The sequence below is a fragment of the Agelaius phoeniceus genome, chromosome 9 (genome assembly GCF_051311805.1).
Source record: "Agelaius phoeniceus isolate bAgePho1 chromosome 9, bAgePho1.hap1, whole genome shotgun sequence".
Classification (NCBI taxonomy): Eukaryota; Metazoa; Chordata; class Aves; order Passeriformes; family Icteridae; genus Agelaius; species Agelaius phoeniceus.
Window position 1 is genome coordinate 10,670,919 of NC_135273.1, and position 26,927 is coordinate 10,697,845.

The 26,927-nt window shown below is 43.9% G+C and overlaps 1 protein-coding gene across 3 annotated transcripts in view; it reads left to right on the top strand.

The window, feature by feature from the left end:
- Positions 1-214: 214 nt before the first annotated feature.
- The window catches only part of SORCS1 (sortilin related VPS10 domain containing receptor 1), a 259,953-nt gene continuing 233,240 nt past the window's right edge, over positions 215-26,927 (top strand). The window contains exon 1 of one of the 3 annotated variants that reach the window (XM_054637007.2): positions 215-1,720. In XM_054637007.2, coding sequence (XP_054492982.2) covers positions 1,076-1,720 — 645 coding nt within the window. In that variant the 5' untranslated portion in view covers positions 215-1,075. The remainder of the gene's footprint in view (positions 1,721-26,927) is intronic. The other 2 variants (XM_054637006.2, XM_077182900.1) reach the window with 2 other exon arrangements.

The window sequence follows — 26,927 nt, forward strand, 5'->3', positions numbered from 1 at the left end:
CACCAAGTGCTGTCATTTCATTTCCAAAAGCTTGTCCCTGTCTCCATCAGCATTTATGTGGGTACATCTCTGCCGTGCATGAGTGATTTATTTAAGCATCGGCAGCTACTGTGCACGACAGTACAGTGAAGCACAGGCGGGGGAGGGAACAGAGGGCAGAAATGCGACTTTCCCTCTGTAAAAGCAAGCACAGGTGCCTATTCTGAGCAACTCCAATGCACTTACACCAATCACGGGAGGAGGGAGAAAGAAAGGGTTATTTCAGAGCCTGCTCAGACATTTAAGGCCACTTAATTATTCGAATTAAAACATTTCCTCTGGGAAGACTGTACACACACGCATGTACTGTTCCTTCACTTTGCACATCTGCTTCCAGTCGCTGTGCGGAGGTTTCAGCATGCTGCGGAGCAGGCTTTAGGGGCTGGAGCTGACGGGAAGCACAGGGGAGGAAGGGATCGGATGATACGAGTTTGAAAGTTGGGGTAAGTCCGTCGTCGGAGTGTGTGCGAGAGAGGGGGAGTGAGCAACCAGCCACTGACGGCACACGGGGCGGCCTGGCTGCGGGAGGAGTGTGATGCACAAGCGGCGAAGTGAGAGGGAGCGCAGAGAGAGCGAGCGGGAGAGGAGCGAGCTGAGACTTCCACAGAGGCAGCCGGGAGAAATCACCAGCCAGGATTCGCTCCTCTCACTCTCCCTCTCTCTCTGATTTCAAATCAGCTCCTCCCCCGTGTGGTTGTGGCTTTGCCTTCCATCACAAGCCTCATCAGCAACACCAGTCTTGGGAAAAAAAAAAAAAAAAAGAAAAAAGAAAAAGAAAAGGAAAGAAGAGAAGGGGAAAAGACACGAAAGGAAAAAGTGCAAAAGAAGATAAAGGATACAAGAGGGGGAAGAAAGAGGTGGGAAGAAAGTAATCTCCTCTACCCCTCGGCTACATCTAGCACGGAAGAGTCTGAAACTTTACGTGGAGTTCTCGCCGTGTTTACCCCGCGGCGGCTGAATCGGCAGCGCCGGCTCCCTCGCTCCTGCGCTCTCCTTCTTGCTCTTTCACCCTCGCACTCATCAGCAGTCGGCAGCGATGGAAAAAGTTGCTGGCTGGTACCCAGCCTGGCACGTTGCTCTCCTGTACTGGACATGGCTTTTTCTCTTCACTTATGGCTTTACCGGTGCAGAAATAACTTGCAGATCCTGCCGTTCCCAGGTGCAGCCGCAGCAGCAGCCGCAGCAGGGATTACTGATGCACTTGAGGACCGACAGAGGAGAAGAGGAGCAAAGGAGGTTCCTCGGGGAGAAGGGAGGTGAGAGAGGGCAAGAGGCCGGCACGGAGGATGCCGGGCTGCAGGCGACCCTCGCCCCTGCTCCCGCGGGGATGCAATCCAGCGGCTGGGAGACACGGCGAGTGCCGAGGGAGCCAGAGAAAGTGGCCGGGGAGCGCCGTCCCCGAGCGGCAGCGGCGGCTCCGGCCGAGGACCGACCGCTCCAGGGCCCCCCCAGGCCGGGCGGCCCCGGGCCGGGCTCGGTGCGGCGGCGCTGGGGCCGCAGCCCGCGGGGCTCGGCGGGGCCGGGGCCGGGGCCGGGCGGCGCCGCGGGGCGGGAGCCGGGGGACGGCGGCGCCGCCCGCTTCGGGCTGGAGGAGCTGCGGCTGGCCAGCACCACCTTCGCCCTGGCCGGAGACTCGGCGCACAACCAGGCCATGGTGCACTGGTCCGGCCACAACAGCAGCGTGAGTACCGCGGGCGGGGGCGGCTCCTCCGTGCTTCCCTTATTTCCCCCCCTCTCCCCTTCTTTTTCTTCCCCGCCCGCTCCCCCGTGTGTGTGTAATCGGGGGTGGGGGGTGCTGGGTTTTTCTTCTTCGAAGGGGATTTTGCGCCTCCGGGCGCCGGGGATTGGCTTCGCTTAGCAGTGTGCAGTGGGGCAGAAGGGCTTCAAAAGGGCCATTCTTGTGGAGTAGAAAAAGTTTCCGCTCCCCGCCCGCCCGCTGAGCGCATCCCCCTCCCGGCCCCCGTGTCCCCCGGCCCGGAGCAGAGCGGCATCCAGCGCTGCCCCCGCCCGCGGCGGACGGGAAGGGTCTCCTTAGGGGGATGCTCCTGGATGCATCCAGCTTTCTCCCCAGGATAACCCTCACGGGCAGCCTGGCAGGCTCAGCTGGAAGGATGCCCAGGGAAAGCCCCTCTGCTGCTGCTTCTCCTCCTGCCAGCTGTGGGGGCCCACGTCAGCCCAAGGGCTCATCCCCAGGCCCTGCTGATGCAGAGATGCTGGAGGGCTTCAGGACTTTGCCTCCGAGGTGTCTCTGTGTAGGGGATAAAGCTGCTTTTTGCCTCTTGCCACCAAGGTGTTAAACAGGGGAGTTTTGTTTCTTCCTCATAACCTGCACGTGTCTCAGGAATAGCATCAGAACAGCTCTGACTTGAGCCAAGCAGAACAAAACTGGCCAGAGAAGTAGGGAACTGATTTCCAGGCTGGAGCCATAGTCATGACATCAAAGTTACCAGGTTAACTTGGGCACTGTATCCCTCCAGCCTCTGCTGCTGTCATACCTGGAGCTGAGGGCTGAGGCTCAGGGAAGGCAAGGGTAAATTGCTTGGAGTGCTCTCTGCCTGCCCTTAACTCTGCTTGTGGACCAGCAGAAGTGGAGGGATCTGTCTGTCGGGATTCTCCAACTTTGCCTCTTAGAGACACCGAGCAGAATGCTAATGAGGGAGAAAGGGATGCCACCACTCCGTGACTGTTGCCCATGCAAGTTCCCAGGAGAAACAGGGACTCAGGCTCTCCTCTAAGGCGTCTGCAGCTGTAATGCCAGGAGGTTTCTGGCTGCTTGGCAGAAATCTTTGGCCTCCCTCTCAGCTTTCAGTACTAGGAGACTGATAACATTTTGAAATTATAGTCTAGTCATTATGAATTCCTTTTGGTATAGATCGTACTGAGCTACTCAATTTAAATTGCAGCGGATGTCGTAAGGACTTCACTGTGGGGTTCAGCCCTAGTTAATTGGGACATGGTTTTATGGTCTCATCAGGAAGTTTTTAATCAATTAATTGACAAGGGAATAGTTGTCATTCCCATTTTGAAGGACTTTCCCCTTTCTTCACAACTCAGCTAGACTATTCTTAAATAGTTGTGTGAACAGAAGCTGCCTTGTAGGAACTCAGGTCTGTTCATACAAATTGAATTGAGACTGACACTGGTTTCAAGTGACCCATTTGCTAAAGAAAAAAGATTCTGATATAAAAAGCCATCCAGCAGGCAGCAGTTTCTCTGCTCTATCACTGACATTATGTTTCACCTGAACATTTTTCAAGACACATCTATTGTTACCTATGTGTTTAGGTACACATATATTTGTTTATGTGTTTCTGCCCACTGTGGTAGTAGTGTGGACTGCTGTTGTCAGGGACTGATTTACTTTCTGCGTGTGTTGGTGTACAAATTTTTCAGGGGGAAACATTTTGTGACTGTCCTTCCCAAAGAGCTGCAGGTTGCATCGTGTACAGGGATATTATGCTCCCCCTTCACTGTGGGGGCTCTGGCAGTGCTGTTCTGTTTTGTGTTCTGCTTGCAGCCCCCTCTCAACACAGAGTGAAGCTGGGTCCCAGCAGGACTTGGATGCACAACAGGCTTGTCCAGGCTCAGCTGAAGCAATGGTGTGTTCAGAGGGAGCCCAAAGTGGCACCGACCCATTGTCACTGTGTGGAGGTTCTGGGTTCCCATCAGTGCTGGAGCTGGGGGTGGGATGGGCTTGGGGTGAAATGCTTCCTTTAGGGTACAGAATATGTAGTTTTGCCTGCATGGAAGTTGCAGAGGATCCCAGTGTGCTGCTTGTGAGGATGCTGTGTAACCCCAGTGCCCTGCACTCCAACAGCTGCAGCTGCTGGCTTCCTGCTGGAGTTTCCATGCTGTGGCACAGGGATGCAACACACTTCTGCTCGTTTTCATTCTTGTGTGCTCTGGAAGTGCTGCTGTCAAACAACTTTTGCCTTTGCCCAGGCAGAGGGACAGTGTGAAGATCATAGTTTGCAGTATCTGTGTGAGGACAGGAAAAACAAAAATAAAGCTCAAAATATTTGAAATCCTGTTAAGTGGAAAAACTGGAAAATTAAAGCATTGTCATCATCAAGTTTTTTGTATTGCAGTGTACATTATCCTGTCAGCCTCACTGTGGTATCTTGTATCCTTATTTTGGTAGTGGTGTGGATATAATTGCAATACTGCTGTGGAAGAGAAAGGACTCCTGAATTCTGTATGGGATTCTTCTGGGCATTTGCAGCTTCTCTCAGGCTAGGCTGTGATTTTATATTAAGTGTGTGCACCACTGAACTGATGGCATTTTGCTCTGAATTTGCTGTATGCTAAGCCACAAGTACAGTAAGAATAAGAAATAATAGTACAAGTTGTCCAAGTCTAACTCCATCAACATAAATTTTTTTAGATCAGTGCTTATTTTGGCTCATCAGTGATTTTAGGTATTCCCTGGACAGCTTGCTCTCCAGATCCACATTTACATCCAGACACTTGGAGCATGCTCTGCTCATCTTTAGTGACACAGTTCACATATTCTCTAATCTGTAGATTTTAATTCTCTCCTCTGTACCTTGTTTCACTGATGGAGTCAGCAGGAGTTGCCCAGAGGAGAGCATAGGTGTAGCAAGACTGGCTTCTCAAATGATTGATGTGGATGAAATCAGGAGCGTATCCAGTGTTATGTTAAAATACAGGTGGGCCTCAGGCTTTTTCTGACTCCAGTGCAGGTGAGTGAGGCCACACAAAGCTGTCCTGCATCTCCACAATCCTGAGCTCTTTCAGTCTGCAAGACAGAGAAGAGCAGCTGCAGCAAAAGTGGGTGAAAAGGGTCCCTGGTTGCATTGAGTGCTGGACTGGCTGGGATGATCCAAGGAGGTGTTAACTGGCCCAAGCCAGCACCTTGCCTGAAATCATTCTGACAATATAATAAGAGCCTAGACTATTGAGTCTGTAAATGGGTCCTGGCAGCACTTACCTGCATTGATGCATCCTGAGCATCTTTCCACTGGCCCCTATAAAACTGGAGTAAAAGTTCATATGACCTGAAATCTTTCTCAAATCTCTGCTGCAAGATACACAAGTGACATCTCCTGCCTTATTGCACCACTGAGAAATGTCATTAGTGGTGTTGAAGTTGGCAGGTTCCCTAGCTCATGGAGATCCCAAGTGTGTTGCTGATGCAGTGTGTCCTGACACTGTAGGTTTGGAGTCTCTATAGCTCCCTTAATGCCATGCTATAGACTAGGGAAAAAGAGCTAGCAGAGATTTATGTGTGGAGCTAAAAGAGAGACCTGGCTTTAATGGAGAGAAGCAAGACTCTAGGTTATGTCCATAATGAGCTTTTGGGATAGAGATGCTTTGCAGGGCTTACAAAAAATGAAGATTGCTTCTGTCCTAAGCTGGCTTGGAGCAAGATCAGTGCCTTATTTGTTAATTTGAAAGTATTCTGGAGAAAGAAAAAAAAAATTGCAGGAGGTTGAAAGGTAAAGGAGATTGAGTGAGTGCCTTGGTGCTAGAGCTGGTGCTATAATGAGGTGTTGTGAAAGAAAGCAACATGGGTTTACAGTGTCAGTTATTATCATAGCAGTTTGCTGTTGCCTTGCACTGGACAAAGTGCTTTCCTGGGCTGGATGTTGGTGTAGATCTCAAATTGTGTGGCAGAGAATTTGAGCATGTACTTGGCCTTGTACCTGGGGATTGGCTTTTATGTGAGCACAATACCTTTAAACAGCTGGTTCAAGCTTCTGTCATTTACATGGTGGGAAAGACAAAGCTGAGCTTCTCAGAGGTCCTCTACAGCAGCAGATCCTCATCAGACTGATGGAGACACAGAGGGGTCTCAAAACAACCATGGCCAGACAGGTTTTATATTCCATCCACAGCAGAAATTGATACAGCTGAAGGGTCCAGTGCAGGATGAAGCCTGCAAGGTCATCATTGCTCTTGTCAGGTGATTACAACAGGGGAAGAGTTAGGTCTCATATGGGAGAGCTTTTAGGCAAGATGAAACTCTGCATTAGGTATTGCTTGCAAGATGTTACTTAATGTTACTGACAGGACAAAGTGGGCACAGGTAAGGCAGAATAATAGTGCACCTATGTATTTCCAATGCACTGTATTTCATCCTGGACAAAGCAATTGTGAAGAAACTCTTGTTGGATTTTCAGCTGAAGTGTTCAGACCTACTTTGTAAAAATGAGGAATTTCAAGAATGGCACATAGTACTGCATCCAACAGCTATGACTGATCAAACTAAAACATGTACAAACAGCCATGACTGATCAAACATGTACATGTACATCCTTCCATTCTTCACCCTTCTATTTCCTTCTTCCTTTTTGGGTAGCTGTTCCAAGCCTTTTTTCTGACTGTTGGAAACTACTCTGATTTCTGTTCTAATGTTGCCATTGGGCAATTTAGATTAATTTTTTTTTCATTTGTGTGTGTTCCTTTTAATTGAAGTTATTTTCCCTCCCTGGTACTTACATTCCCTGGAATTATTTTACAGGCAGTGATGATACTCCCTTTCAGCCTCTGGTTTGCTAAATCAAGCAAGCACTCTTCTTTCTGTATCAGCTTGTACAACAGGTTTTGGACAGTGAACTCTGAATTTCTAGAGTCAGGTACCCAAGAACTCGAATTTGAATCTGATTGTTTGCTTTTGATGAATAAAGATGATAACAAATATATTGGTTTTTTACAAGTAAGGCAGTAAAGGCATGGCCCTAAAGTACATTAAATTGCCAGTGTTCTGTTCAGTCTAGAATGGGGGACCATAATCAAAATGTTTTTTTTCACATCTCACTTGGAGACTTTGCCCAAATGTCATATTCATGCAAGAGGACATAGTTGATAACCTCTGCTTTTCTCTTGTTGGCAGAGCTGTGGCTCCAAAGTAAAACTATCAGGGGGCCAGCATCATCCCATGAGTGACCAGCATTTTATTGCCTGATGCTGTGATACCCTGTGACAATTGAATCATTATAAAGGAGGAATTTTAAGGTAATGAGTGTGGATGTGGAGCCCAGAGCCAGATGCTCAGTGAGACCCACGGTGAGGAATGACCCCAGTGTCAGTTTCTTCATATTGGGATTGATTCCTAGGGTGCTGAAAACAGCTGCCAGAAAAGATTCATGCAAGGAGGATGTTGGCATTAATATAATTCAGTGAGACGGAGTCTGTATTATGTGCAAATTACAAGAATATATAATAGTATTAAGAGTATAATGCACCGGATGCTGTGACTGTTTCAGGCTAATCTCTTGCTAGAGCTACCAAGAATATATTTTGGAAGGGCTGAATAAAACGTGAGGAAACAAAAATGGGAATTTAAACCAGAAAAAAAATCAAATAAAATTAAAATATTGCTAAAAGTCCCTTGTTTCAAATTTTTGTCTTGATTATATTGAGTACTGTTGGATAATAAAATGCTTCACATCCAATCTAGATATAAAACTTCCTCTAAATTTCCTGTAACTGTGTAGGACTTTATTCCTTTAACCAGAGGTCTTGAGGATTTTTCGTATTTATTTTCTTGTGTGTGTGTGTGTGTTTGAATTTTCAAAAAAATGACTCAACAGGCATAGTATTTCTTTCTTCTGTGTTGCAATCCATCTCTAGATATATTTCTTGACTGGATAAAACACAGGCTTTTCATATACAGAATATGAAATAGGATACATGGGAAATTGTTAATAAGAAGAGCCGTGCTCTGAGAGAAAGCAGTAAGTGAAAGAGAATCTGTGAGGACTGGAAGAAAGGCTTGTCATTGTGTGATGCTGGTCTCTGTGAAAGAGTTTGGGAGATGGTGAGGAGCTTCTGCCACTGACAGGTGGGATATGCAAATCCCATCACAAGGGGAGATTAAGGAGAATAATGGAAGAGCTCTGACAGTTGCAACTGGCATTCATGCAATATAGAGAGGCTATAAACTGTGTAAAGCAATCGGGTTATAGCTTTCAATCTTCTTAATACACTACTTTATAATAGAAAATGGGTTTCTCCCTTTCCTCCTGGCTTCAGATAAGATGTTTGTATTTCCCTAACCTGGCGGCCACGGCGAAGTCAGTCCAGAGGGGGAAGCCAGGAGGTCAGAAGTCCTTAATTCATTCTGGAGGGGTTAGAGACCCAGTCAGCTGTGACACAGCTTTACATGTGAAGGGCTGCAAGGTCAGCATTGGCCTTGGACAATCTCACATCCCCTGGGCCTTTCATGCCACGTCAGAGTGAATACAGCCCTCACGTTGTGCAGAGCTCCAGCCAGGAGAATGAAACTGCCCCATTAAAGACTGCTTTCTCTGGAAAGTGCTCTTGTAGCTTGGCCAGAGCATCTGGTAGGTTCACATTGATTTTCCTTTGATTCCAAGGCTCCTGAGAAATAGCCCTCAACAAGCCCAAGTTGTGAAAGTTTAAATGCAACATTTTCTTGTTTTGAATCAGGCAGCATTTTTGGAATGGATTTCCAGTTCTTATATTCTACATTTTAAAATGATCCAGTGATACAAAAACCTTGACTCAGTGTGCTGGACACCTGAGATGGCATTACCCCTGACTGCTGCTTCACAGAGTAAGGGCATCCTGTGGGAACTGTGTCCCACCTGATGTCCAGGTATGGGAATGCACAGCATCTCAAACTGTTTTTGCCTATATTTAGGTAACTGCTGTTATCTTAAAAGCTGTGTGTACTAGATCCTGTTCATCCAGATGCAAAGCTGCATTCAGGTTTACATTTCCAAGGAGGAAAAAAAAATTAAGACTGACACAAGGTGCTTTTTTTCGTCAATTATTTTTTTATACCTGGCCAGCAAACCAAAAAATCAATGACTCCCAGAGCTCTAATTGACATTTCTGTGTTAAATGAAAATGGACCTTGATTCCAATTCAAATAGCAGCACTGGGTGATAAAGTAATTATTTTGGAATTTTAAATGCATATGAAAGTTGATGCAGTAAAATGATTTTTGTGCCACTTGGAGTTTTTTTTGGCTGTATCTTAAATCAAACAACAGTTAATGTAAGAGCCCTTAATCCCTAATTCTCAGTGCTGGTAACACAATAACACTTTTACTTAGTCCTGTACTTTCTCTCCTTGGGGAACATAAAAGTACTTTCAGAAGGAACAGGATATTTTAGGATATGCCCTAAAACGTAATTCCTTCCTTTTAGAGGGCCTGTAAGAACTTAATTTAACCTCCCATCGTGTCCCTCAGTGCTGGAGTGTTCTCTTGTGGAGTGTTCTCTTGCACGCCGGCTGCTGGAGCTGCCTATGGCAGGCACAAGCCCAGGGCAGCTGTGCTGGGGTGCCCCTGATGTGGGGTGAGTGGGGAGCAGGAGATTGGGGAAACAGGTGGAGATTTAGGTGGAAGAAGGAGGGAAGTTGCAGCTCTTCCAGCAGCTCTGGGGGATGTCAATGCCAAGCATCTCCAACAGGAGCAGCCCAAGCCAGGACAGAGCCTCCCATGTGCTCTCCCTGTGCTGTGCTTGGGGCAGAACTGCTTCTGCAGGGGCAGGAAGGTCAAGAGAGTCAAGGACCTCATGATTTTTCTTTTCCTGTTGGGAAAATTCCAGAGATAACCCCCTCATCTCATCTGGGCTTTTGGGGTGGAAGCTGTTTACCTACAAATGGGAAGCTTTTGATGACTTACACCACCAGATCCCAGCCCAGTGTCAATATTCACATCCCAAGTGTATGAGGTTGAGGTCACCTTTGCTGGTGATTGTGTAAAGACAGCAGTGCCATGAGCTCTTGCAGATAATTTTCATGCACTTCTTCAGGAGGAAGTGAAAAGCTCCTTGGAAAAGTCTCAGGCTATATAGGTAACCCAACAGAGATATCCCATGTCATTTCTCAAATGTTTCTCTTTTTCCCCCCATTCTCACCTCCCCCACTAAATTTAAGGTGGGGGAAAAATAATTCAAGGGAAATATTTTATATAACAAATGTAGGCATGTTTTTATCTCCATAAATTTTCCCTGCTCCATATGTGATTTTCTCAGGTGCACTTTTTTTATAGGAGGGGTGAAGTAATCATAACGTTCCTAATTCAGAGAACACTGAGAAATTCCTCAATAATGTGGAAATGGACACAGTTTAATCATTTGGACTTTGCCTGGAAAACTTTTCTTTTAACTGCAAAGTATAATTTCAGTAGATGAAAGAGGTCATATGCTCCCTTTCTGTGTGTGTCACTGGGTCAGTTTAAATTCTTAGAAACAGCTTAATGTGCCCTGTCTTGGTCAAAAATGGTGCCAGTATCTTTCACTGAATATTCTCTGAAAACAAACGTAGGAAAAGTGAATTCCATTGACTATTCAAATGAGTATTTGAGGACCTTATTAAGTATTTACTTATAGGTAAGTGTAAATATATTTTTCTGATGTAAAAAGAATACTTGTGCTGAAAATCAAGCTCTGTAAGCCAAAGAGCATTATACAGAAAATTAGTTTGCTTTCCGTTGCTTTCAATTCAGTTTTCCAGGAAAAAAATACATTCCTGTAGATGAAAGATAAAATCTTTAAATGAATCATTATTGGAATCATATCAAATCAAATTTTGGAAATGGGTATCTGCAAATAAAAGTGAAATCTTACTTTGATTGAAACTTTAGAGTAGTTTGGTTTTGTTTTTTATAGGGCAGTCTAAACAGCTTATTAAGAGACACAGAAGCAAAGCAGGAGATACATTAAACTTAATTTCAAAATGCATACATCCTTGGTGAAATGCCACCATGTTAGAGAATTCTGGGGAGTGATTATTCCCTGAGATGTTACTCTGGCTGAGGATTGAACCATGGGGAGGGACTGCACTGCACCTTCTCCACTTCATTTGTGTTCATGTTTCCACACATCCCCTCAATATATTGAGAGTGACAGAGCCTGGGCTAGAGATGAGATGAGAAGAGAATAGATCTGGCCTACATAGATCTGGACTTAGCCTGGATCCAGTGACCTCGTGTCACTACAGATGAGCTGATGAAGTTTAGTAGTAAATATTTAGGCTATTGTAACTGAAGGATGCTTTGATGCAGATCTGTGTGTTTGTTTCAATAACAAATGACTGTTTAGTTGTGTATCCTTGAAAACAACAAAAAAAATTAAACAAAAATAAATGAAAATATTCTCCAGCTCATCTTTTGGACCAAAAGCTTCCAGTTTGGTGTTGCCTTCCATTTTATTCTCAACTTTTGTAAGATGACACGTGATCTTTCTTTTTTCTCCAGAAACTTGTCATCCACTCCAAAAGAACTCATTTTAAAGTTGTTAAAGGAGTGAATGTGGTTGATTCCAGCTGTCTGATACCCCAGTCTGTGCCCATGGCCATGGCCAGGGCATGATGGCAGTGCCCTGCTATCCTGCCTGTGATGGAGGGAGTTGGACCATGGACCCCTACGAGAGCTGAGGACACCCAGCTCTGCACTCCTGTGCCATGCACCAGGCTCCTGGCATCTTTTTTCCCCTCCCAAACACTGGGTTCAGCAAAGGCTGAAATCCCTGTTACTTTCATGATGCTGCAGGCTGGGATCCCATCAGATAGAGACTCAGCAGCTCCCATAGCTCGCTCTCCCATGGGAACGTGAGTTCTTCCTCCCTGCCAATGTGTGCTGCATCCTCCTCCTCCTCCTCATCAGCCACCCACAGCCCTGTCTGTTGATGCTGTTGCCTGGCGACCGCCCTGTGATGGACAGCTTGGAGGGGAGCGATGATTAAACAACCTGAACTGGCTTCTGAAAGCAGAGATCTCATTGTAATGTGACAGGCAGTGACAGCTCAGACAGCAACACATTCTGAGTGTGATTCCTGAAAAAAAAAAAAAGGATAAACAGTAAACACACGAGGAGAGAGCCACACACACCGGTGTGTAGGTGTGCGAGCGCTGATGCTTTCCCTTGATGCAGAAGGGCTGGGAAGGCAAGTGTTTCTGTATTAATGGAGGGTGAACATAACCCTAATAAGTGTCATGATGAGCAGGTCAGCCCAGGAGCCAGGGCAGCCTGCACTGATGCTGTCAAACATGAGCTCCTTGGGCAGCAATTAAATGGGATCCTGCAGGTGCTGGAAGCAGGGGCTGCACAGCCAGCAGGAACAATGCTCCTTCCAGAGGGGAGCACCTGGAGGCTTCAGCATGAAGGTGGGGCTCCTGCTATGGCCACCTGCCACATCCCTTCCTGCCTGCCAGCTGGACAGGACAAGTACAGGCACAAGGATAGAGGCTGTCATTGCAGTGTAAAAGTTTGTCTGTACACAATGTATAGATACACACAGAATGCAGTGAAGCAATTAATGTTCATAGTGATGGTTTGTGTGATCTGTGCATGGATTCAGAGAGAGAAAATGAATGTTTCTGTTGCTTCTCACTTGCTTCTCAAGCTCTCCTTTTAGTTTTGTCCCATGTAGAATTGCTTTGTGCTGCTGTTCTGTCCTGTTTTGGTGTTGGTCCCTTCCAGCCCTCCTCGGGAAGCAGCTCTGTCTTGGCAGTTCTATTGCACCTGTGTTTTCACCACGGCAAACAGGGGAGGTGAAATACTGCTGTAGTGCAAATGAACATCACATTTCTCTTAAAGCAGAGTTAACTAAAGACATTCTGATGTTTCCTAGAACTTCTAAGGTGATGTTAAGTGTAACAAGTATTTCCAGGAAATGTTTGTGCTCTGGATTATCTGCCTGTGTTTTGAAGGCTGTGCATGTCCTCTTTAAATTGCTGTCAGTGTCTGTCCTGGGTACAGCAGCACCAATTTCCTTCAGTGCTATTCAGTTCTTAAGGCAGGCTTATCAGTGAGGCATCTGAGGGATGGCTTTGAAGTGAAATAAGAAAACAAACCCCAAACTACTTTCCAAAGGTCCTTCCAAAAAGAGTTGAGAGATCACCAGTGTTCCTGTCAGACTGAAAGAGAAATGCATACACAAAGAGAAGAAAATTTCATTGCCTGCCTTTCTCTATCCTTCCCATATCTCCTATCTCCATTGCATCTGGCACCCTCTCAGGATGAAGTAGTTGAGGAGAAATGTGGAGTCTGTGCCTTTTCCACTCACATAAATCAGTATCCATCTAAGCCAAGAACTGCTTTGAGGCAAGCAGAAGAAGAATCCATCTCTATTCCTTTCTGACACTGAGGTATTGAAAGGCCAGGCAGAAAGAGTAATTTCTGAGAAATCTTACATTTGGCAAGGTGAATTTTGGTGTGAACAAACCTTTATGAGCAAGTAGGGGGAAAGAAATACTTTGAGAAATTTTATGAGGAGCAGAGAATATTGTACAAAAGAATCAGCATCTCATTAAAAAATGTTACTCAGGAAACCTGCACTTAATCCTTCATATAGAAATCATTTTGTTTAAATAAGGACATATGTGGAGATGGTTGCTGGAGAGAGTTCAAAGAAGAGAAAAGATGTCTGTAATTTTGGGCTTCTGCTTAAATATATGGCATTGTGTGGTTGATGTCTGAACTGGGATGACACAAGACAAATTAAATTTTAACTCATTAGTAAATTTTCCTCCTAACAAGCTACTCAGATGATCCAGAAATACATTATGCAGTAGCAGCTGCTAGGAGATGAAAATATTTCATTGTAGCAATACATGGTATAATGAAGGATGGGGAATGAATGCAGTAGTGCAATAAGGACAGAAGAAGAAGGATGACACATAGTCTTAAATATTCACCCTCTGTGTTGAGTTTACATAGGACAGATGACGTCAGTAAATTGACAACACCACTGAGACACATAAGTCATTAAATATTAATATTAGAGCCACTTGGGGAAAGAAAGTTGTCAGGGGGAAGAACGTTGTCAGAAGAATTTTCAGTTAGAAAATACAGTTAGTCAAAATCTGAAAATTTCTTGGAGGTATGTCATTTTCAGTGACATTTTCTACACTAAAATATCAACCAAAATTGTCTGCATTCTGCAAGTGTCAAAGGCTGTGATGAGAACCTTGCCAACTGACTTGCTTTGGCACCAAGACAATGACAACATGGTGGACACATATTCTACACCAAATATAAAAGAATAAGTGGAAAAGTTCCTTGTTCCTCTGTCCTCTTTGACCCTCACTTCTGGTAATGGGCCCTGTGTATTCTTGGGCCCTGTGTGTTCAAAACTGTATTTTTCTGTCCTGGAGAGACTGAGGTTCCATCTTTCTCCTCTTTGCTAAGTCTCCTCAGATGCATGGAGGGCATCACCATAGGATTTTTGCTGAAGTTCTTTGGGCATTGAAGGTGCTGCAGGGAGGCAAGTCAGAGGGTAGTCTCAAAGGCTCAAATATTTTCCTTTCAGAGCCAGTTATGCGGATTTTATCACTGATAATCATTGAAGTGTCCAGAGCCACATTTCTATATGTGTTTGAAATTAATCTTTGATGTTCTGACATTATAGAGAGGAAACGCTTTGGGGTTATTGATTAGCAGGTGAAAAATATTTACTGATACTCATGGGAAATTTAATGATCTTGCCTTTCCCTTTTGGGACTGAAACTAAGCATTGGCCTGTCTGAATTCCTCAGAACAGAAATGCTGGCTTCTGACACATTCAGATGGAGAATGTAGCTAGGAAGGTGGTTTTAAAATTAATCTTGGCAATATTTTGCCATGAGATGATCTTTATTGGCTGCTATAAAGTTATGGTGTAGGGAACTTGAATATCAGATATTGCTTTTTGTTCCTGAAACCATCTTAGCTTTTACTGAGGACAGCTCTGTGGAAAATCAGAAGCGTGGCAGCTTCACCACTTGTTAACTAGAACGGAAACTCAAGGGGAGAATGAATTGCAAGAGAAACATTTCTGAAAGCCCAAATAGCTGTTTTTTCACCATTCTGACCCCTTCCCCTGCTGAGCAGATTGACAGCCGAGATCCCAAGGTGCGCAATTTCCACTCAAGCAGGAGCCTCCTGAAGGTGTTAATCGCTGACAGCGTTTGTGTGGAACAAGGAGGTGTCTCCTCCCTGTTAATTGCCATTGATGTACGACGTTTCTCTTTCAAGCACTGAAATACTTTAAAGACAAATGTTTGATTCTTGGTTTAAAGAGCTGTTCCAGCCATGATCTGGGAGGCAGATGCCTCAGTGCAGAAGGTGTCCCAAGGAATGCTCTGGAGTGCTTTAGGTTGGAGTCAGGTAACTCCACTGCAGTGGTCCCACTCAGGGATAAGGTAGGGTGGATGTTTGCTGCTGCTTTAAGTGTTTGAACAGGCAATAAGGAGCAGCAGAAACCAGGGGGTTTACAGGTCCATTGATTATGCCATCACTCCATTCAGCCAAGTTTTTTGTGATTTAGACAATTAACTTCGGAAAGGGAAAAAAAAAAGAACGATGAAGAAGATACAGATGGGCACAAACACAGGAGATGAGCATTGATTTTAGGGTATGGGGAGAAGCAGAAGAAGGCAATTTGAAGGAAGATGAGGGAAGCTCTCAGGGTGTCAACAGGCCCTTGAAAGGGACCCATCTGTCTGCAATTTCCTGCCTTCTCAGGTGGAAGGAATGATTAATGACCAGGAAGAGATATGAGGGATAAATGTAGAAAGTTGAGGGTCTTTTGTAGAAGTTTGTGAAGCTATAAGTAGCCTGTTGAGGAAGAGTTTCTTCTAGCACAGAAACTGAGCCATGGTTGTTGGTAAGCTTTGAAAAGCTGATGTTGAGTTATCGCAATTGAAAGAAAACCCACTGTGGTCTGAAATGTTTTCTACCACTGAAGAACCAGTGCTGGGGGAGAAATGTGTTCTGACCAGGTAGGAAACCTTTCTGTTTGTGAAGTGGAGAATGACAGAAGACCAAGTAAAACTGGGGGAGGGTAAGGCTGGAAAATTGTGTGCTGAGATGTTGCTTGGAAAATACAGGGATGGGGCAACAAATGGAAGATGCTGTTGGAGCAGAATAATGTGATTGTGTTAGAAAGCTAAGTTTTTGGGACATGGCCTAGAGAAATGAAAGAGCAGGCAGGGGGAAATTAGGGAGATGGCAAGGTTTGTGCATTGAGATAATGCAATTAGAATAATAAGTTTTAACAGTGGTTTAAGCTCCAGAATTGGCTAAAAAGACACTCTAGAAGAAAAAGAACATTTCACTGTTTTAGATGCAGATTGCTGGATTGATTTCATGCAAAGAGAAAAGCATGAGCTTTTTGAGAAAGAATAAGGGTTTTTTTTTCTATTGGGGATTTTGGACTTCGGTGATGTAGAAGCACTGGCTGGTAACAAAAGACACAGACAGAGGATCCTAAGAGCCATGATAAAAGTAAAAAAGCCTGATTATGTCTTGGTAAAAGAGATTGGTGGAGGTGATAAGGGAACACACTGTCAGATATTAACATTGTTAGACAAAATTTTGTACTCCATGGGTAGAGATGCTGCTGGAGGGTGAGGTATAGATGAAAGCATTTACCTTTAGTTTTTCATGCTGTGACTTTCCCTGCATACACTGTACTATTTTTTCTCAGCGTGTCTGAATGAGAGTCACCTTTCTTAGCCACCACCTGTGGAGGTTTGACAGGAACCAGCCAGTCAGTTGTGTCTGATGCATCTGGTTTAATTGTATTTCAAGGCTTAGAGTCAGAGCTGTATGCACACGAGGCCCTCTTCAGAGATGTGGGCAATTACACAAATTGGTGTGGAGACATTTTGCCAGAAGAGATGTATTTTGTTTACCTTCTTGAATTTGGCAGGAAATTGCCTTGCTACTTGGAGAGGTACAAGCTCTTACAGCAAGAGAGATGCTGTCTCTGGGCTCAGAAAGAAGTGAAATACTTGAGGACAACAAAAGTCTGTAGACGTAGCTTTTGTTTTCAGAAGGATGATGTAGGGAAAACCAAAAGCCTTAAGGCCCTCCTGTATCTTTGTGATAACAGTTAATATGGGTAAGGGATCACCCTGTGCAGAGTGGGGAAATCCAGTGGTGCATTTTTTTCCTTTTGAGCATGGAGACTTGGAAAGAGCTCTCCTGTGGCTGACAATGCAATCAGAGCAGAATGTTTCCAGCCTGGCTTGGGTTTGAGACTCAGAGGTGCACTGGGCTGTCACTGCTGAGCTAAGGAGGAGCAATGTCATAGCTACTCTTGGTTTGCAGAAGGTTACCTGGAGTACTTGTGGTTACCTTAGCTTATGCATTTCAAGTGTATTTTCTACTTCAGGATGAAGAGCACTCAAGTGGACAGTTACTATAGGTGGGCTAATGTTCGCTACTCTTTAAATTAGGTTAGTGTGAGATGGTTCACTTAAACTCTTCAGATTTTTTTTCCAGAAGAAGCTTTTGCATGCCTGCCCTGCAGAATCTTGCACAATGGCATTTGCTTCTTTGTTGGGTTTTTTTTTTTCTTTTTAAGCTGGTGTTGGCAGCTGGTGGCAAAGGGATGATTTTAAATGGGCTGATGTGTTATAAAAGGCATAAAGAGGCAGCCTCTAGCATCTCATATCCTGCACTTATCATCTCAAGGGAGCTGGGAGTCTCTGGGATGACCAAGAATTACAACAGCACTTATCAGTGGCTGACTCTTGGCTTCTTTCAGAGGTGATTTCTCCCATTCCAATTGATTGATTTTTTTTTTTTTATGTTCCTCCCCCTCCTTTCCCCCATTCATTCCAACTTCTTTAACTTGTGAAAGTGAAACACAGCTTGGCTTGCTTCTTGTGAAGATCTGCCAACACCCACATTAACCCACAAGTACCTTCTTTCTAGCCAGTATTTTGGCAGGAGACCTTCTGTCTTCATAGTGCATGGTTCCCTCTGTAGAGTAGAACTTGCACTGCTGTTCACAGTTCTACTTGAAAGGTTTTCAAATGTGTGCCTTGAGGTCAAAAGGGCTTTTTGGATTTTCTGCATGATTGGCTGTGAGATGTGAAAGGAAACCTGCCCTCAGAGCCACCACTCTTTCTGGCAGTTTCACTGAGGATGTGTTTGACTCACCCTGGTTATGAGTGAGATCCAGTCCTGGTGTGTGAGCAGTGCAGCAGTGAGGGTGGTCCTGCTGTTGGTGAATGATGGGAGAGCATCCCAGCTGCCCCTTGCCCTCCTGCAGGTACCACAGGACAAAGGATAACACCAACCTTTGTGTAAGGAAAGGCCAGACAGAGCCTTCCCAGAAGGTGAAGGTGCTGGAGCTGTCACTCTAGCAAGGTTAAAGCATAGCAGCTGCATGGGATGGCATCTTCTGCTGCATTCCTGCTGGGATACCAGCTTTCCTTGTGATTCTCCCCAGGTTGGTGCTGTCTTGTTCAAGACAGGGCTTGGAACTTGTCCTGCCTTTTAATCCACTTCAGCATCCCCCTAACTTTCTAAATTAATTTGAAGTGTTCACTTTGGAATAGAAAAACAATATTTTAAGGTATGTGGGAGAACTGCTTATTCTCAGCTCAGCCTTATCAGAAACAAAATGTTCCATCATTCCCATCCATTATGTAAAGGGGAAACATGTGGGGAGCTATGTGGAAATCTTGACAAGAATTTTCCAGTTGATGGTATCCATTGCCCCTGAACAGTGTTTGCCTTGGTGTGTCCTTAAGCAGAATGTGGGTCTGTCCACACAGCCACAGCTACCTGCAACCTGCTTTTGACACCACTCCTGTTCCCTCACACAGAAGGTAAATTGTAGCCAGGATGAAATATTTTTGCTAATTATAAAACATTAAATGATCCTCATCTGCCTTCTCCCCAATGAACAATGCAATTGAATTATCATTAGAGCTTGTACAGAACCTTTGATAACAATGGAGCCATTTGTATTAAATTCAGGCTTAGTTTTCTTATGCCATGAAGTCCCATCATTGTGCTGATTGTACTTTGAAGTCATAGCAGGCTTCCCTCTCCTGCTATTCACCTAATTTATTTCAGCCCCAACACACAGCTCCTAAATTCTTGTTAAATTTGTTTCTGAACAAAAGGACTAAAACTCAGCGTGTCTTAAATGAAAGACATGAGGCAGTTATGGTTCCATTCATTTCCTCATATCTGTTTTCTGTATCTAGAGAGCTATTGTCATGTGTGCTCTACTGGGAAATAATAATACTAATAAAAAATAATAATTCTCCTAGGATTTGCTGTCAATAGAAACAGTCCATAGAGAACGTAAACCTAGAGAGTGAGTGATTAAAGTTTAACAGCAGAACTGAGAAATACTTTTTGAATGCAGAAAGAAGCTAAAGAAGACAGGAGCTGGAGTTATCTGCTTGGTGTCTGAAGCCAGTGTGAGTTCAAAAGCTGCTCTGAAGGGGTGGGAGCTTATGTGAGAACTCTGCCTCCTCATGGCTCTCCCGTCTTTCTCCTCCTACCCCAGGAAACCTTTTCTGGCTTGGGGACATGCAACAGTTGAAATTTTGTCTCTTCCTTAAGCAGGGCTGGAGGAGCCATTTAAGAGCTTAGAGAGAAGCTTGGGTGAACTCATGTGTGTGAAAGGATTTATAAAGCTGCTTGCCTGTGACTCTGGGCACTGTGTGTGGATGATACTGAATGTACAGCAGGTTGTTACTGCTGCCTTTATTCTTCCCAGTTATCACAGATTTAACTGGCTTCTGAGAACTGACCTTCCCCAAAGAAAAAAAAAAATTAAAAGTCTTGTAGGCACCCAATTTGAGACAGATCAGGGTAAGCACTGTACTTGGCCTTGTAGGAATTGTGCTTGTCTGGGTGAAGTGAGAAAATTTTTTTCAACACAGATGAGTGAAAACCTACAGGTTCACCATCGAAGCCTGGTTATTTAAATAGTTCTGTCTTTGTTGGTCTCCTCTCAGAGTGCAAAAGAGCTGGTAAAGTGGGATTAGTTTCCTTTCTCTGATAAAAGCAGATTAATTTTAACACTGGCTAAAATTGCTCCCATTTTCTCTTGGTAAATGAACCATAAGACACACTGTCAAAAGAGAGTCTTCCATAATGACTGTGGTTAATATTTCAGAGCTTAAACTCAAGCATGAGAGAATCAGCAATATATGCTGTACATTAGCTTGATTTCTATTCACTTGCAGCTCAAGAGTATTCTTCTCTTCCCTCATGCTAATTTCAGAGTTCTATAGAGGAAGGCATTTGCATCTGATTTTTTACTCAGGTATGTATGTATTTCTTATTGGGAAAGCTGCACTGTAGGCAGAAGTGAGGCAGGATAGTTTATGTGCTTGTGGTTCTAAGTGGGTGCTCAGGAAACCTCAGTTACCTGCTCTCCTGCAGAGTCCCTGTGCTTAGCAGAGAATCCCTGAGCCATGTGGCAATTCAGTTCCTTGAATCTTAGAGTGAACATGAAAATCCTTTCCTTGCTTCTCATGGAATCCATCAGTTCTTGGGTCCTGCAGAGGTTGTGGTGCACTAAAATACCCTCTTAAGATCCAAAGTTAGATTGGGAATATCTGGGACTCACAGGTTGAGCTGTGCAAATCCAGATTCCTGTGTTATGAGGGGTACCACATGTACCGAGGCACGTGCCCTCTCTGGGTCTGCTGGTCTTCCTTTTTTCCCCTTACTGTATTTGTGCTCAGCACATTCATGTGGGGCAGTGAAGATCTGCTGCCTGTGAATCTCAGGACTGCTCCTTTGTGAGGTTTCAGGCAAAGGGGTGACTGTAGTGTCACCCTTTGCTCCCTTGCTGTCTGTTTTGTGCAGAGGCTCTCTGGCCAGGTTCTCGGGTGCTGTCCGGGAGCGCTGCTTCCTCTGCAGGGAACGTGCTGGGCTGGATGCAGCTTTCATTTGCTCTGTGTTCCACAGGGATGTTTTCTGCCTGATTCCTGTTCTCACTTTCCTGGAAGAAAACATTAAATTTCAGATCATGGCACCTCTGCTGTTAAAACCACATCCATGCCCAACTGCCTGAGTCTCCCATTACTTTCTAGTCCTAATGCATAAACCAGTGCAGCCAAGTAAACTACATAGTGCTTAAAAATTACTTGACCTTGTCTTTCTTCCTTATCATCTGCTTTCAGCACTGCTTGGGATCTGGAATATCTGAGTGGCCCTTTTGGCTGACAAAGCCAGAAGTGAGAAAATACAGCAGGACTGTTACAGTTTTAGGACAGGCACTTGGGAATGTAGATTGAGGCAAATTATACAGAGCATGTAGGATAATGGTCTAGCCTAGGATGAGAAGTTGTAGGACAAAATGCAACAGCTCTGGTGTGCTAATAACAAAAATAAGATGGTTGTATGCAGCCAAGGTGATAGTTTTCCTAAGAGCTCTTGAAACAACTGAAATTGTTAACATTGCAATTATTCTCAATAGTTTTATATAATGATAATTTTAGTTATTCGCAGTAATTTTATTCTACTTAAAAATTCTGTTTTCTTGCTTTTTATATTTTTTGTGCCAATTACAGAAGTGAATTTCTTTCTCAGTTACCCAGTTCTCAAGCCCTGATGTAGATTTCTAACACTTTGAGGCATATTTAAGCAGATCTTTGTTTATGCATTTGGGGGAAAAACAAACAAGGAAATTTGGAAAGTGGTTTTAACATCAACAGTCCTTTGTGACAACATGCTGTTGATTGATAACTGTAATTCTGAGCAACTGTTGTTTCTAGAACTTCGGTGTTGTATTCATTCCAGAGGAGTGACAGAAGATGGAAGCTGCTATTCCCAGTGTTTTGCCTTGATAAGCCAAGTTCACTTTTCCTCAAAAGCCTTTACCAGTTTCACACTTTTCATCCTTACTCACACGAGGAAAAGGGTGCTGCAAAGACTCAGGAAAGGTTTCAGGAACTTAACACTTACAGGAAAGAGATTAGAAAGCAGGAGTAGCATGGCTGGGGTGAGCCAGGATTCGCATTTCACATCTTTATTATGGGAATCCCTAGGGGTCCTTCTGGGACTCTGTGCTTTGCTTTCTCTGCCCCATTTCACAGCTCTCACTGCAGCATTGCCGTGAAAGAAACTCACCTTTTTTATTTATGAATATCTGAGAGAGAAATTATTAGCACCATCTATTGGAGAAATAGAGATACTGGTTTCTTCCTAGGTCTGAATATGCAGTGAGAATGTGCCTAGGCAACCTGCTTGTCTTTTAACTTACAGCAGCCTGGAGTCTCTGCTTGCGAGACTGTGCCTCGTATCAAAATGTACCTTAAAGAAATGCAGTGAACCATTTAAAAGAGGGCAAGCAGACAAAGATTCAAATGTCAAAATGGTACCTTGGCTGTGGCAGGTTCTGTCACATTGATAGGACAAGGGCATTAGCTGAGAAACAATTTGCAGCTGAGGAGGTAGGCCTGTCTAGAGCCTAGAGTCAATCTGGGCTAGCATGTCTGAGAAATTTGGGTGAAAAATGGGATATTTGACCTTCTTGATCTTTATAGGACAAGGAAGACTCATATCACGTGAAGAAAAAGCAGAGGAAGTACTGTTATTAGCAGAAGACTGGCTTCAAGGCACGTCTCCAAGTTGGAGAGTATTCATGATCTGGAGTAGTTTCAGGACAAATGTGGTTTGATGACTGTGACTCCTGACCAGAGTAGTGTCCTCTGTCACATGTTTCAGGTCATTTGCATGTGTAGACCCTATTGAACTCACTATGGACCTCTCTCTGTTTCTCGAGTGCTCTTCCCTGTTGAATTTTTGTGCTGTTCCTGTAGCTTTGGTCTTCCCTGGCTCCTCTTTCAGTAACAACTGATGTCTTGACGGGAGCACCATGCTGGCAGGCCAAGGCTCAAATCCCACTGTTGATAAGCAATGACACTGCAAGAACAGAACAGGTAATGTTCTCTTAAGTCAGAAAGGTCTGATGTGTGCTGCTGTGGGAAACATGTAGCCCTGCACTGATAGACCAAGACCTGGCATACTGCTGCTTCTAAATTGTTTGCCCTACCATGTTTGTTGGAGAGTACTTGAAGTCTCTGATGTCTCTGTTGAAGAATGTTTCCTTAATACTCAGTGTAATTATATTAAGATCTTGTTTATCCATTTGCTGTTCTCACAGCACAATCTTTTAATTTTCACTCTGTGGTATTTGCACAGTAGAAACAAAAGCCCTATTGTTTTGTATCCTCTGTTCTGCTTGGTAAACAAGCAAAGGTCTTTTATGTCATGTTCACATGATAACAGCTAATAATTTTGATGTTTTTAAGAAGCTGTGGTCTAGCAGGTAACTCAGTAAAAGTTTAGCTTTCAAAGACTTGGACAATTATTATTTCTGACTCTCTGAATAGCTGTTGGAGGAGACCTCAGTCCTTTCTATCAAAAATTCCTATTTCACTAGCTCGCTCTATCAGTTCTAGCTGATAAGGTAGCTAGATTTCAGATAATTAAGACCCTAAAATTCAATGACTTAGCTAGATGAATGCTATTCTGAGAGTATGGGAGGATTAAATACAAGAGAAGGGGAGAGAGAGCTCTGAAAGGGTTGTTCCATCTCGGGAGGTGGTGTAAGCTGGGCAGTTTCAGCCTTGATCCCATTGGCTACAGGGAATTGCAGTGCTCCTGAAATGCATACTGCAGAATTGCTTATGCAGGGACAACCTCAGAGCTCCTTCACTCCAGTTTTAAGTGATCCTAGTGACAGGTTTCCCTGCATGCTTCCCTTGAGAGCTGTGTGCTTGGTCTAATTGATTGACCCATTAGCAAAGCAAATTTCTCTTGCTATTCAGCCAGAATTTTCCTTCTGCCTAATTTCAGCCCATCACTCCTAGTTATGCCCTTGCAAAACTTGCCTGAACTGCCTTTGCCACACTATAGCTTTATTGATCCTGGTTCTATGTAAGTAATTCTTAACTGACTGAACTTATTATTGGCAGTACCAGGGCAGTGAAGGCACTGATGAGAGCCTGTTTTCTTATCTGTGAGGCTGGAAGAGAGGAATGCAGGGAAGGAGTTTGGTGGTGTTCACTGAACTTTCTGAATGGCTGCCTGGAGTGGTGAGAAATGGTTTCTGAGTTTTCCCCAAGTTTGCAAATATTTGAGTTTGCACTCTATGGGTGTGTGATGTGTGTGGATATCCAGGCCACTGCGTGTCACAGCAGGCAGTCCTGAAATGAGGAGTTAACTCATGGGTGTTTGGCCTCTGGGAGGTTTTTCAAGGGTAATTTTGGATTACTGGATTCCTGTCAAGCAATGTGTGAATGTGTGTTGTGGGGACAGGAGACAGATAATGTCTGAGGGAAATTCTTTCCTGAATGTGTTTGACTGAGGAAACCTGTTGTGTGATAGGCATCATGAGAGCTGACTCCCAAACTTCATATCCTGTGATTGATTTCAATGTCTGTTCTAGGTTATATACTCCAGAAGCATTGAGCATGCTAAAATACCCACAAATTGAGGGGGATAATCACCCTGTGAGTTACTCAAACGATGTTTAGAACTGCCTAGATAGACCTGTGTCTCATCGTGAGGTTTGTGCTGTTGGGTTTATTCTGTCTCTAGGGTGTTGCTCATCTGAGTGGCCAAGCAGGAAAATTCTCCTTGATTCTCAAATTTCCATGCCCTTACCTCTTCTGTGCCCCAGTTTACTCCTGGATGCAGCAAGATCTCTTTCCCAAGTGTACTGAGTGGGAAGGGGAAGAATGGTATCTCGTGTGTTGGGATTTAATATGAAGACCATTTGCAGGACATTTTGGGCAGCCAGCTCGTGCTATTGTGGAAGCTATTGCTATGTGTTTCTCTGAGCTTCCAGATCAACAGGATAGTTAGAGGGGCACTATTAATAAGAATTTTAAAGCCACTGATTGTTTCCTGTATAGGGGAAAGTAGAGAGGCATGTGTGGGGCAGCAGGTGGTGGGAACACAGGCTGTGGATAAAACAGCAAGTGCTCAACTGTACTGCTCCTGCTCCCGTAGAGTTCAACACAAGCACAAAATTGTAGTCATCAAGCTTTAGGCACTACACAGTATTTACAAGCTGAGGTATCAAACTCCTTGTTTTAGGCTACTGGGCCCCTATTAGTGCAAGAAGAGCTAAGCACAGGAAATTGCTGCAGCCTGCTGCTGGGATGCCAGCGGACACTGAGCCTCCCACGTTCTGCTGTGTGTTCCTGGAGGCTGGTTCTGCAAAAGTGATTAATAAATGGGAGCTGTGCACCTTTCTGCTGTGGCTGCAGAAGCAAAGCCAAGCCAATTATTTGCCCATCAGAGCTGGGTTACGGTGTTCCTCCTCCCATCTTCTCTATCCACTCTCTTGTTTTTGTATTGTTTTGCTGAGAGTGTAAATGCAGAGATGATTAATTGCCTTGCTGACCTGATTCTGTCGCTACATGGGATCTGCTTATATCAAAATGTTTCAGCCCAAATGACTAGAGTATGCCAAAGTTAGGTGATTAAAGAATTATAAAATACTTTCTGAATGCCCCATTCTCAACTCATTGGGACTTTGGACAGAAGCCCAGACAAGAGGGAGAGAGAAGGGTGAAAAGTAAATAATAAAAATAGTAAATTCAGTGAGAGAGACTTCTGCAATATTTTGCTCTCATTTTATTGAGAAGATTGATAACAAACATTAGTGAGGCAAAATTACAGTGATTTGTATAGATTCCCAGGTGAACAAGTTTAACATTAATAAAATATTATAGCCTTCTCTATCATAGAACTATTGTACTGATCATAAAATGAAAGGGCTTTATATATATATATATATGTAGGCAGGGGAGTGTGTGTGCTCTTACAGCATGGATGGAGGCATCTCATTTTCAACTAATAGACTAAAATCTGTGCTGGGCTGGAATAGTGAAGTGTTTAACTCTGCTAATGCTATGGGTGATTACTGCTCTGGGAGAGGATGCACCTGGCAAACTCCTACTTCAGATGGCAAAGCAAACCCAGTGGATCTTGCTGAAATGCCCCTTAAGCCACCAGTGCCTAAAAGCCCAGCTCAGGTGCCCTGTTAGTTCCTGTTGAGGTTGGCAGCAAGCTGAGCACCCCGTGGCTCTCGTAGGTGTGAGTGTGGCACAGCACATCAGGGTTGACAGTTAAAGTGCTTTCTCCCTGCTGCTCTAGAGTTTGTGGCAGGAGCTGAGCAAATCTGAAAGACATCTCAATAGAAATAAACACTTCAGGATGAGAATTTTTTATGTGGTGTTTTTGAGATAAGTGGTTTTGGAGTTTCTCTGTTGCATGGTTTTATTTTATTACAGAGGATGCTGAGGGATAGGTGGGGTAGCCCTGCCTTGTGCTGGCTTCTCACCAGCAGTCACTGATTTCAGCTGTGGTGGAGGAAGGAGCTGGTGTTCCCTCCCAGTCCTGGGGCATTTTTCTGGTGATTGCTCTGGCTTACAACAAATACCTCCTGGTTTTGTGGCCCTGAAATGGTAGGGAAATAGATGAATTTCACCATGATGCAACACCATCACCTGCCATTCTGAAGTGAATCTACTTCCATGCCCTGCTGTGTGGTCCGTAAATATACTAAGTTGAGGAGATTAACTTACTACCAAGGTAAAAGAGGACACAAATTTGTGGTGATAATACTTATACAATAAATTCCTATTTGCTTCATGTTTCACTTTTCAATGTGATAAACTAATGTGGCATAGTGGACATCTGCTTTCCTTTAAACCATGCAGAACTGATGAATTGTTGTTTTAATTATTTCTAGGGTTTTAAAGAAGATGGAATTATTTTTTTCTTCAGTATAAAATATTTCAAATATTTCAATATAATATTCTTTGGCAGTGAAGATAACATCTACTGCAAAAATGTGTTTGCTTTTTCAGCATTGTTTGTTATAGCCAAATAAAATGAAGGAAATAGTGCTTAACTATTTTTTTCATTTCACATGACTAAAACTCCTGGTTCCAATAGGCTTTCCACCTATGCTTTAAATGTTGTTTGAAATGAAATGTAAATAAACCTTATTTTTACAAACAAGGTCAAAGAAAAACTCAGTCTCAAAAGCAAATCAAAATTCAATCCAGAAATTTCACTGTTTTCAGAGAGGATTCTTTTTCTCTGATGTGTTTTCTTGCAAAAGAAAACCATAGGTTTTCTGAACAACTCTTCTTACTAATAACAAAGGAATTATCAGAAAGAT